The sequence below is a fragment of the Denticeps clupeoides genome, chromosome 4, assembly GCF_900700375.1.
Source record: "Denticeps clupeoides chromosome 4, fDenClu1.1, whole genome shotgun sequence".
Lineage (NCBI taxonomy): Eukaryota > Metazoa > Chordata > Actinopteri > Clupeiformes > Denticipitidae > Denticeps > Denticeps clupeoides.
The window spans coordinates 12,760,712-12,773,393 of NC_041710.1; the positions used below are offsets into that span (position 1 = coordinate 12,760,712).

At 41.3% G+C, this 12,682-nt stretch overlaps 2 protein-coding genes across 3 annotated transcripts; one reads left to right on the forward strand and one right to left on the reverse strand.

Annotated features, from left to right (window-relative positions):
- Positions 1-1,505: 1,505 nt before the first annotated feature.
- LOC114788172 (mitochondrial import inner membrane translocase subunit TIM44-like) lies at positions 1,506-7,406 on the reverse strand. Of its 2 annotated transcripts, none has more exons than XM_028976453.1 (13): positions 7,207-7,406; positions 5,917-6,021; positions 5,654-5,830; positions 5,268-5,348; positions 4,983-5,132; positions 4,604-4,740; positions 4,384-4,469; positions 4,116-4,208; positions 3,902-4,026; positions 3,666-3,716; positions 3,488-3,577; positions 3,204-3,314; positions 1,506-3,079 (listed from the first exon to the last, which is right to left on the reverse strand). In XM_028976453.1, exons 3-13 carry the CDS (start codon positions 5,735-5,737, stop codon positions 2,960-2,962), a joined length of 1,128 nt encoding a protein of 375 aa, XP_028832286.1. In that variant the 5' UTR covers positions 5,738-5,830; positions 5,917-6,021; positions 7,207-7,406; the 3' UTR covers positions 1,506-2,959. The 2 variants fall into 2 exon arrangements, with proteins under 2 accessions (XP_028832286.1, XP_028832285.1); XM_028976452.1 differs by lacking the exon at positions 7,207-7,406 and adding an exon at positions 6,457-6,498.
- LOC114788173 (ras-related protein Rab-11B-like) lies at positions 7,233-11,766 on the forward strand. Its single transcript, XM_028976454.1, has 5 exons — positions 7,233-7,445; positions 8,990-9,185; positions 9,882-10,075; positions 10,760-10,840; positions 11,461-11,766. The coding sequence occupies exons 1-5, from the start codon at positions 7,406-7,408 to the stop codon at positions 11,604-11,606; spliced, it is 657 nt and encodes a 218-aa protein (XP_028832287.1). The 5' UTR covers positions 7,233-7,405; the 3' UTR covers positions 11,607-11,766.
- The last annotated feature ends 916 nt before the right edge of the window (positions 11,767-12,682 follow it).

Below are 12,682 nucleotides of genomic sequence, written 5' to 3' on the forward strand. Positions count from 1 at the left end.
GAGTGTTGTGTGTGGGTAGATGGACCACTTCAGTTGAAATGCTTTCCATTAAACACTTCAGGTGTGTATGTGTGCGTGTGTGCTGAGAGCATTGGAGGTAAAAGAGTGTGGGGTCTTGAAATGAAATTTGGAAATCCGTTCTTTGCATGTTTGTTATGTTGTGTTGAAATTCACAATGCGTAACATGTATGAGAGTAATCTTTAAAAACCCCACCACATATGACCTTTGTGGTCCTTCAGAACTAATGCAGGCTGCAGTAAATTATGCAAAGTCTTGCAGCTGAGAATATAAGTCAGATGAAGGAGCTCTATGAAAGTGATTTTGAAAATTCACTTATCTTGCTGTGGTTTTAAATATGTGTGCATTTACCAGGGGGTTCTTTATTTAAATCTATTTGCTTTTGCATTTTGAGTACAGTATTGCATGGGAAACCATCCCCCCTTATCGCCCCCTCTTCAGGAGATCTGTTATGAGATCTGACTTTCATATTCTTCACCGAGGGGAATAACTCATTTATCAAGGGACAAGTCATCCCACAGCACACACTAAATCTCATACAGAGCACTTCTGGGATTTGGACAAAGGGACGCTGTGCCTATCAGTAATGGCAGACAGGCATATGTTGGATAGACTTGAGGGATGCCATCGTCCACACTCATATAAAGCAATGCACTTCTCCAGCATTACAGAAATATGATTAGATTTTAGCAGGGGCATTATTGAGAGTGTGAGGGATGAAGAAAGGGACTGCATTTGTCTTTTGACTTGTGTGTGAGTGTGTTTGTGTGAATGGTAAGTATTAATATCTTTATTTGCATATAGATGAAGTTAAAAAGAGGACCATTACAAAATAAGAGCAATTATTGAATTATTGTCCGTAAATGTGGTTGCAATTTGATCCTAAGCCTGTTATATACTTTCTACTGTTTTTTTTCCTCATAAACATTATAGGAGGGGGTTTCCATTTCCAGAATAGGACCAAATTCAAACACCACAACTCCAAAAAACCCATGCTTTTAATGCCCAGATGTCTTCAAATTGTTTTAAAAAGAAGAGAAGATGCTACAGTGTGGTATACATGCCCCTACTCCAACTATTTTGAGACCTGTATAAAGCATCAAATGACCTGATTTTGTACATGAAATGTGAAAATTCATTGTTATCTATATTCTGTTGTGACTAAAATATTGACTCGTTACTTGAAATCTCTGTTGACTTTAAATCAGGGAATAGTCATGAGTTTTCAAGGGACAAGACAGAAGGTAACGGCCAATAAAGGTGACTGTAAGGACTACAACACACAAACACACAGGTCCAGTGGGAATCTACATGCTTAGGTGAGGCTAACTCCAGCTTCAGAGCAATTTATCTCTCTCTTTCTCATTTTTCCTCGAGGCTAGTTAACTCATGTACAGAGACCAGTGTAGTGGAAGAAATTATTCCCTCTACAAACCTAACAGGGTCAACAGAAGCAGAATGTCAATAAATTCAGACTGCTACAGTGTGACACACTTCCTTTTATTTTTCACAATTACGTCAAATATAAAAAGTAAAAAGAAACAACAGTGCATTATTCTATATCAGTGACCTCTGTTTGGTCCCTAACTCATTTGTTATGAGTGGTACCCTCCTCAAGTGGCAATACACTGTACCTGCCTCCAGGGAAAGGAAGATGGGAGCCACTGCGTTCTGATCTCAGGTCAACTCTAATGAACACAGATTCATCCTCCATGCAATGGAGTAACCCCACTCATGCCAGACAATATGGGTAAAATATGAATGAATAAACATTTCAACAAACATCAATAAAATAAAAATAAATAAATAATAACTAGATGCAAAATTGCTTGAATATATGAGGCACCTCTGCAACAGAATGCTTTCTCCTCTCCTGTTGAACTGTTTTCTTTTTTTTGTTTGTTTGCAGGTTCTAGTTCTAGAAGCTCCTTTAAACATCCCATTAGAGTCACCCCATCAATCTTAAAATGGATCAATGAAGCGTCCTGTGAATCTGACAGTGAAAAAGAGACACGTCTCTGGAGCTGTAGCCTTTTGTTATAATCAAATATTGGGGAGACTCAAATTCCTGAAGGCTACATCACATCAGAAAATATAGACATGCCAGCATCTACAACATATTCCAAACCAAAACTCCTACACTGGATTATGGCTTCAGTTTATTTTTACCCTTATGGCCAAAACTTTTTTGTGTGCCACCAAAAGCATAAATTCAAACAGATGCTATGCTAAAATCTTAATATCACATTCCAGTCTCTTCTCATCTGACACACTGTCATAAATGAGATTACAATATTTCAAACAATATTACACACTGGAATATAACATTATTATATAAAAAAATTTGAACATAGCTAGAACCAATCTGATGAAGTAAAGTGATTCATATCAGCAGCCCATGTGAAATGTTGTGCTGTCCAACATTACTAAAAGCTTGGCTGAATTCGTCACAACCCTTTGATGCTTTCTAAGCATAATCTTAAACAACTTGGTGTATGGCAAATTATTTCAACACATTAAAACATGTGTTGAGAAAGTAATAAGTCATTTAATCTGAAAACTTACAGATAAATATGTTGACAAATGCATAAAATAAGATCTTATATGATCAAAATGTGGAAGACCTTGGTGTACCTTGGTGTTTGTTAGTTGTTCTACAATCTGATCACATATACATATATATTTATAAACATACATATATATATATATTTATACATATATATACATATATATATATATATGTGTGTGTGTGTGTGTGTGTGTGTGTGTGTATGTATATATATATATATATATATATATACACACACACACACAAACACACACACACAAGCAAATGCATGCACTCACACACACTGCTCGATTTGCTTGGGAATGGTTGTGAGGTGCGCTGGGTGAGGCGAGTGTGTTGCTCAAGCAGTCCTCTGTGCTTCTCCAGGGTCATCAGAGCACCTGCTCAGTGCTGGATGCTGAGATGTCCAGCAGCCTCCAGGCAGCGTGGGGGTCCAGCTCCTCCTGATCGCGGCAAAGAGCCCAAACATACATCATCCTCAGCACCTTCTCCTGCAGGTACACACACAAAACAGAAGAGGGTCCTCTCAGCAGACTTCCCTCAGACAAATTTGGGTCTGGGTGTTTGGGGTTTCTGTCAAAATCAAGATAACTTCATCTGACAGGTCTTACTCACTGGATCTCCCTCCACAACTTCCCCCCTGGGGCTGCGGATCACCATGACAACCTGAGCTTGGAAGGTGATGATGAGCACAGGGCCCTGCTCCATGATTTTGCCCATAGCCAGCTGAGAGAGAACGAGAGAAGAAGGAAGGACACAAGCACACAAACTTTAACTCTCAATGGTGTCCTGTTCATTTAAGCATCCTCTAGGCCTGTGGAGGTCACCTCAGCACTCAGGGTGATCTCTAGTGACCCCTTTCCCTCGGGGCATGTTCTCAGACCTGGTCATATACTCACATCAATGTTATCAATATCCAGGATTTTGGAGTGGAACTGCAGTCCCATGGAAACAGCTTGCTTTATGGGATGCGCTAGCCGGCTGTAAGTCTACAAAATTAAGAAAAAAAGAATATAAAATATTTAATTCGGAAGGCAGGTGGAATGTTTCGCCATTATAATTAGGACAAAAACTTACAGCTTCATAACACCAATCTTTCAGAACATCCAGCTCTCCACGGACAATAGCCTGAAACATTAAAAGGTCATGGTGACAACAGAGCAGTGTCTGAATGCCACCAACTTCCATAATGATCTAAGAAGTCAAATTGAAATTATTCTAGGCTGCTTTTCAGTGCTAAAAATCAAAGCAAGTCCTTAAAGCAGTGAGTCAAGTTAGTGTGTCTAGTTAATGTCTGAATGTAGTAATTCCACCTCCAGTATGTTGGGAATAATGTCATGCTGACACTGGCGGAGGAATGAGTCCTTGTCAAAGTTGGGGTCGGCCTTCAAAATCTCTGTTAGTACCTCGGACATTTCAGTTTTAGAGAAGAGACCACCTAAACACAAACAGAAATAAATTAATAAATACGCACATTCGCACAAATCTACACATAGAAAAGTGTACGCATGTTTCTGTCAAGTGTACCAATGAGATTTGTGACTTTGTCTGTTACAGAACGAGAAGCTCTGATAAAAGCATTATCGCTTTCATCATACTTCATCTTCATCTCAAAGAACCCTGAAAAAAAGAGACAGAAAAACGTGATGTCAATCACGTTAGTACTGGAACTGCAGCAAATCAAATTTTATTCAAGAATATTAAAACAGCACCATCTACTGCCAATCAAGGACAATGCAGTACAATTAAATCATTACTAAAAAGCATAAGAAGTATCCAGTCAACACTATCTTACTGTTGAACACCATGTTATTGTCCTTGAAGTCCTTCCACTGCTGGAACCATTTTGAGTCTTTATGGAGAACCACACCCATGGCCTCTCTGTTTAAAAATACAGAAAACATCAAAAAAACGTACACAAAATAATCAGACAATAACTGATGAAAATTATCCTGGCAGCCACCTAATTTCAACCTGCTACATAAGCATTTAAATCATTAAATTAAATTACTTACTCATTAGCCTCAAAAACCCGGCAGTCGTTGTCTGCTCCTTTAAACGAGAACTCACTTCTCTTTCTTAGTCTGGACGGCGCACGGTATGGCCCACTCTCTGACGTGTCATCAATCTCTTTCCTCACTGTCTCCATACCCTATGTGATTCCATAAATACAGAATAAGACATTTAAATGTTCATATTTAATTCAATGATGTCTCAGCGACAGACATTTTCACTGCTGACTGCATACAGCTTAGATGGCAATCAGATAAACAGACTAGAAATAAATAAAGATGAATAGCACGTGTTCTTTTGCTGGAAGATATATGTCTGTATAGCCACATTCATAAGCAGGTTTTAATTATTTAATAAACCTAAATGGCTCGCCATTCAGACCTGTGAAATTGCCTGGAAGGCTCCAGTCTTCCCCAGCTTTTCTCCACTCTTGGACACAGACTCTGCTGAATGCTTGGCGGTCTTTGCTGCCTCTTCCATTCCCTCCTTGATCTTCTTGCCCAGATCAGAACGGCTGACCTCCTCAAGGCCCTGCAAACCAGCAGAACTTGCAATGCAATTCTGTACCATACATCCAAAACTAAGAACCTGACTGTTCAATGGCGATATAAATATATACATCCATCATCCAAACACTTCTTAAACATTAAAATATAAATGCTATACCTCTTTCACTGAGTCAGATAGAGATCCAAGAGTTTTCCGGAAAACTTCAGAGCTCCTTACTGTTTCAGACTCAATTGATCTCTGAAATGAGAAAAGCACTGATGAACAAACAATTAAGATTCCTTCCAGACCTCAGAGCGAAAAACTAAATTTGTTTACTGAACTGCAGTTTCTTATAGTTATCCAATTCACTAAAACACATTCTGAACTCATACATTTAATTCAGAATTAATGCTCGACTGACTGTTGTCCTTCTCTAATACGCATCCAGGGTGTTATGTTGGGGTTAAAAAATAATCAGATACTAGATCAGTGTTTAAGTTCAACATCTTCAACAGCCCCATGACTTCCTGCTGAGCTGGCAGGATGCAGATATCCTGACTCACATATTTTTTCCTGGCCTGCTGCAGAGCATCTGATTCGTCCAATCGTTTGGCTTCCTCTCTGAATTTCCTGATGTTCTCCTTCATCTCTTTGTTTTTGTTCAGTTCCTGCTTTACAGAGTCCACAAAGTCTCCCCAAAAGCTTTTTCTGGGAACACCACTGCTGAAAGCAAACCGTTGCTGAGGAAGGGAGAAATATTTCCAAGGCCTTGTTAATGTAACCGAGATATAATTTCAAATACCAGCTACACTTGCAGCAAATATACCTGCGCAGCAACAGCACTTGGTCCAGATATGCAGCAGACATCTTTTTTGTAGAATGTTGTGATGTAAGGACGAACCGGGAAGAACAAGGAGCTTCTGCGAGAGAGCTGCATATCATACACAAAAAGAAGACAGATCAGATATACACTAACAGTATATCCCAAAAATCAAATCAGTGAAGAACATAATCTGTAATTCAATGTGCAGCATTTTCAAATGAGTCAAAAGGCCATTTGGTTTGTATTTTAATCGAACTGGGAAATAAGTGATAAATAATCTACACATATAGCAACCTTATATTCGGTATAAAAAGAACTGATGAGATTTCTGATGTAATGAGTGAATGGGGTGGGCGGCAACGTGACATGAGGGATGAATGGATCTGTCCTCCGCACTGCGAAAAACGCGCCTGTCAGCCAGGTCAGCGACTTCTTCATTTATGTGTTAAAACCCGTCATGTGGCACAGCCTTGTCCGACCATTCGGAGGGTGTATTTCCAGACTACCGACCGACTGCCAGGAAACTGCAATTAAAACACTAACCTCGTAGTACCGACACAAGGACGCCGCCATCTTGGAAGGATCACGCGTCTACTGTGATCAGCTGACCTACGACGTCATAGGGCGTGGCCAGCATAAGCCTTAAAACATGTGTCGTCACATTTTTATATTAGATCCTTCTTTAATCTACAGAGGGCATCTAGTAGACATATGTTCTTCTATGAAATCCTCTATTAAAGCGGTTTACGTAAAAGCATTACCTTCATTAGGTTAATAAGGTTAAGGAGCACAATTTCCGTGCGCAGCCACAGAGAAAAAAATAAGTCAGGTGAATGTGTGGGATGCTTAATTAATGATTATACTGAATTAGTGTTGCAACAGAAACAAAAGCCCACGGCGCCCTTGCTTTTTATTATTTTTTCTGCCTGTTCGGTTATTCCTCGAGCACGCATCGGCGGAGCTTTAACAGCGCACTCTGGTGGCGACTCAGGCGTAAACCCCTGGTTGCGGCCGCAGGTGAAAACAGCGCCTCCTGTTGGAGACTCAGGTGAAAACCTCGTTTGCGGACGCGGGTGTGAACAGCGCTCCCTGTTGGCGACTCGGATGAAAAATTCGTCTGCGGCTGCAGGTGTAAACAGCGCCCCCTGTCGGCGACTCGGACGTAAACCCCTGGTTGCGGCTGCAGGTGTAAACAGCGCCCTCTGTTGGCGACTCAGGTAAAAAAAAAAAAAAAACCTCGTTTGAAGCCGCAGGTGTGAAGTGCGCCCCCCGGTGGCGGCGGGAGGAAAGTACCTGCGGGCTCCGCCCCTTCTGCAGAGTTGAGGATCGCTCTTCCTGCGGTCAGCTGCATATGACAGCCCGCTCCGGCGCGTTGTCTTGCTGGTTGAGTTTTGACATTTATTTCGCCTGAAATCAACCCCCGTCGACACGAACACAACTGAGCGGAGCCCCTCGTTTATTCGGACGACGTGTCGCCGCGTTCTTTTCTGAAATGGGCAACAGAGACGATGAGTACGATTTCTTGTTCAAAGGTAAATTCTTCATATTTTAATAATCCTGTCTTTGTTCCACCGCGGCGCCGGCCGCATCGTCCTTTTGAACGGTTTCGGGAGCGCGTTCCACGGCGTGTGTTGTGTGTCGGAATCCGGGAGTCGTTTCGCCGGGTCGGTTTTTAGGGTGCACGCCGCCGCCGGTGTCGCCGTCTGTGCCGGGGACAGATTTGTTTAGATGTAAATGTCGCCCGGAGGCTCGGGGACGCTGCACATTAACCGCGGCGTGTGATTGGCAGCGTGACCTGGTGAAGAATCGTGACGTGAGGGGACCGTCCCGGAAACGGCCAGGAAGCCTGCTGTAGGCCAGGAAGCCCTTTTTGGTTTGTTTTTTAGGGTTTTTAACACGTATGCGATGCCCCGCCGCTGGTATTATTGTGCTCGGGGAGGAGAAAGTGTTTGTCTGGATACGATGAGCTCGCCCGTGTTATCGGCTTCCTGCAGGGGGAAAGTTCGGCTCCGTTTCCTCTGGAAAACAATGGATCTCCACGTCGCCACGTACCGGGATGTACCGCGTCGGCTCTGCGGTGGGCGTGCGGTAACGTCCTTATCGGTGGGAGCGTAAGTGGATTGACCCTCAACACAACACAAGCTGGCGTTTGTGGACATATTAATTGCATTCATTGCTAGCCGCCCCGTAACAACAACTCAATCCCGGCTTGACCTCTTGTGTGTGCGGAGTTGGCATGCTCTCCCCGTGTTGGTGCGGGCTTCCTCCAGGTCCTCCGGTTTCCTCCTGCCACTCAAACGCATGCACATTAGGTGGATTTGCAACGTTGAATTGACCGTAGTTGTGAGTGTGTGACTAAATGGTGTGTGTGTGTGTGTGTGTGTGTGTGTGTGTGTGTGTGTGTGTGACCCTGGGTGGTTATGGATAGTGAGTGAGAGAGTTGTTTATGTGATTCTCCAACTGTGGTATGCATGCTCCCTCTAGTGGTACGCAGGGAGTCTCTGAGATGAAATCAGTTTTTTTTTTTTTATCAAATGGCTAAGTGAAAATTTTTAAAGGTCCCATGACGTGAAAACTGGAAACGAAACTGTCTGGTCCTGTATTAGCTAGAAATGTCGATATGTATAAAGAGTGCTTCACCATCCAGAGAGTAGCAGCTCAGAAAGACGGATCTAGAATTTAGCCCTTTATGTTGTCATAAGGTGAAAGGTTTCCTCCCGTTTCTCATGCTTTGCCTGTTTAGAGAATTTACCACCCCTCCCCATAAACATTATCTCCACCCACCGTCATGACCAAACATGCGAAGCATTCCAGTTGCTCAGTGATTGGATGTTAAAAGGTATTTTTTCAGTTCTGTCACACGAGACTCTGAAGAAACAGTGGGTATATAAAAGCAAAAACGGGACCTTTAACCTGAATGCATATTATATGTGTTCTAAGTATTGTGAGAATTGTGAATTACTGTGTTCAGTATTGAGCCATCAGTTCTCTTTATAAATATTATTAACAACCTTTTACTACATATTCTGACCGTAGCTGACTGGATGTTCTATCTTTTCTTTGCTGTGCTGTTCAGTTGTTCTGATTGGAGACTCGGGTGTGGGGAAGAGTAACCTGCTCTCACGTTTTACCCGAAACGAGTTCAACCTGGAGAGTAAGAGCACAATAGGTGTGGAGTTCGCCACCCGCAGCATCCAGGTAGACGGGAAGACGATAAAGGCACAGATTTGGGACACGGCCGGGCAGGAGCGGTACAGAGCCATCACGTCAGCGTGAGTGTGTGATGCAATGTAGGCTTCCTGATTCATAAATAATCCTTTATTTATTTTTACATTTTCATGATTCTGTTAATGTTTTTTTTTTTTTTTTTGGTTCAGACTAAGCTAGTAACAATACTGAAATTTCAAACTCAATACCAAAACTAAATATGGTACTCGATACTTGATACTACTTTCCATACTACAGGGGGAGAAAAAAGAAACACAGGAACTTTTTTAATAACTTTTCTTATAAACAAGGAATATGTTTAATAAAGGCAGAACACCATATATAGAGATTTATTCATACCCCATCAGAAGCAAATTTGTTGTGCTGCTTGCTTTGATAGCAACAACTTTGAAGCACTTCCTGCACACTGGCTTGTCCACATCGGTTTTCCACAATCATCTGATATTCGAAATACTTCCAGACAGTGCTCTTGCTTTTTACACTTTCTAGAAAGCTTGATGCTGCAGATTTAATGATGGAGCTGCTTTTCCCCGTGGCATGTTTAAAGTATTTCTCTCATGTAAACATTGGAGGTGGTGGGGATGCCCACAGTAATGCATCCAATCTAATACATTACATTTTTAATAAATTGTGCTTTCTTGTGTTAGATGACCTCACATTTTACATCTTGGAAAAAGTTTACTCATTAATTCTCAAAGAATGAGCATTCATCCCTTCCCTTTGCTCTGTTTCTGATTCAGCTACTATCGAGGAGCAGTCGGCGCCCTGTTGGTGTATGATATTGCAAAGCATCTTACTTATGAGAATGTGGAACGTTGGTTGAAGGAGTTGAGGGACCATGCCGACAACAACATCGTCATCATGCTTGTGGGCAACAAGAGTGATCTGAGACACCTTCGGGCCGTGCCCACTGATGAGGCCCGAGCTTTTGCAGGTATTTCCCCCTGAAAGTTTCTGTTTTGTCCTCCTCAGAGTGATGAGTGGACCCATTTAGCAAATCTCTCACTGACTGACCATCTTCAGGAACACCAGGCTCATAAAGTAATAGATAACCAAAGTGAATGATAATGAATTTAGTTGAAGATCACTTCTTTTTTGCTCCATTTATATTTTATTAAGAATTTTATTAATAGAAGTCTGCTATGCATCAGTATATTGTCACACTTCATTTTCATGAAGTTCTATTAGTGGTGGCCTAGTGGGTAAGGAAGCGGACTTGCAACCGAAGGGTTGTGGGTTCAAATCCCAAACAGTCAAGCTGCCGCTGAGGTCCCCTTGAACAAGGTACCGTCCCAACGCACAGCTGACAATGTGCCCGTCAAGGTGATGCATTAAATGCAGAGGACACTTTTTGTTGTGTGCTGCGCTGCAGTGTTTTCACTTGCTTATTTAGATATAAAGTGATCCTCTAGGTTTTATTTCTCTCCTGTTATATCAAGATACAGCAAATCGATGATCAAACGGATGAACTTCCAAATAAATATGTTTAAATATGGTTTTTTAAACATATACCTGCATTCAAAATATCTACAGTAGTTGCTGTTAGAGGAACAAGTTGCATTGGAAATGCAAGAGTCAGGGGATAAAAACAAATGGTAACCTTTTTTTTTCCCCATAGAGAAGAACAATCTATCATTTATTGAAACATCAGCTTTGGATTCAACCAACGTGGAGGAAGCATTTAAAAACATCCTTGCAGGTATTCTCATTGTTCATTATGTAACGTATGGAGAATGAAAGGAAAACGGTGTAAAAATGTAGTGATGTTCTATGAGCAGTCTGCCAACAATTACATTTACATTTACAGCATTTATCAGACGCCCTTATCCAGAGCGACTTACAATCAGTAGTTACAGGGACAGTCCCCCTGGAGCAACTTAGGGTTAAGTGTCTTGCTCAGGGACACAATGGTAGTAAGTGGGATTGAACCTGGGTCTTCTGGTTCATAGGCGAGTGTGTTACCCACTAGGCTACTACCACCCTGCACAACAATCATAATCAATCAGCACCTATACAAATTTGTAATTATTGTAATACTGTTTTAGATGCAATTCATGCTACTATTGAAAAGGGCTGCTTGGGCATCCAATCAGAAGCAGCTTTCTTCATCTGCTCACTTATAAAAATCTAAATATGACAGGCATGTTGGATATTCATATTCAACTTATTTATTTTTTTGTTGTAATTACAGCAGTGACTTTAGAACATATTATTAAGCATTGGGATAAAAAGGAGGTGGTAGAATCTGATATCTATTTTTTGGAGTTAGCAAATAATTTATTATCATTATTATTATTTTTTACATTTTTTCCTTTTCAGAAATATACCGCATCGTATCACAGAAGCAGATTGCTGACCGATCAGCCCATGATGAGTCGCCGGGAAACAACGTGGTTGACATCAGCGTCCCGCCCACCACAGACGGACAGAGGGGGAATAAACTGCAGTGTTGCCAAAACCTGTAACCGTGACGATCATCATACTCCACCTTCCACACACTTCTATCATTCTCTCCCGTGTTGTGCCACTAACAACCCCCCAGTTTATTTGTGTAATATAATTTTCTTTTGATAGCTCGTCTACTCATGTGTATTGCTGCATTAAATAAAATTTTACAGTATCTTACATTTGGCTTATGTTTTTACCCATGTGCACATTCATCCCAAGGTATAAGGTCCCCTTCATTTTCCAGCAGATGTTTAACAATAAAGATATAAAGAAATATAGATATATTTCTGTTTTAATGCTACTGAAGAGCAAGTCATGTCCATCAAGATCAGGTTATGCTATTTTAGGCAAACAGTTTGGCTTTTTAAGGGAAATGACTTGGAGCATGACCTTCAGGCTCCAGACAGGAAATGCCCTTGAAGGGCTGCTGTTTAATGGTGATTTAAGCTGAGGCATTCCACTAGATGGTGGTATTTGCCATGAATAGCTATTGCAGTTCTGACAAATAGATGAACAACTATCAGTTGTCAACCATACAATATGTCAAATAAATCACCTTATCAATGAAACATACTGGTTAAAAGAAGATACTGAAGTGCATTTTACACAAGGCAACACAACACAAAAAAAAATGGTTAAGAGCCTCGATGGCACTGCAGCATTTAAATAACGTATGGCTCAAACAACACAGTCTGGCTGTCAGGTTGCTGACTTCTGTCTCAGATTGTATCTGAGGAAAATCATGGCCACAATCAGAATGTAGTTGTTCTGCCAACACTGCAGTAGGACATCCTGATTTCTGTCACTTTCATTCTCTTGCAGCAAAAACATCCCTCCTAAGGCTCCCAACCTAAAACCTGTCCCTCCCATCAACCGAAGGAGACACACTTTTGATTTGCTCATCCACACTAAGTAGGACATATGACTGTAGCCAATTTAAGATTAATTTGGCCCCATGGTTGCTTGGAAAGATGGACTTCATTAGCCGAATGCATAATAACTGTGTCATTGCTATACCTTATTAATGAAATTATACCAGCCACCAGTTAAATATAGATGGTTTAGTTGTATAGTTTTACCATCTCTGTAGATA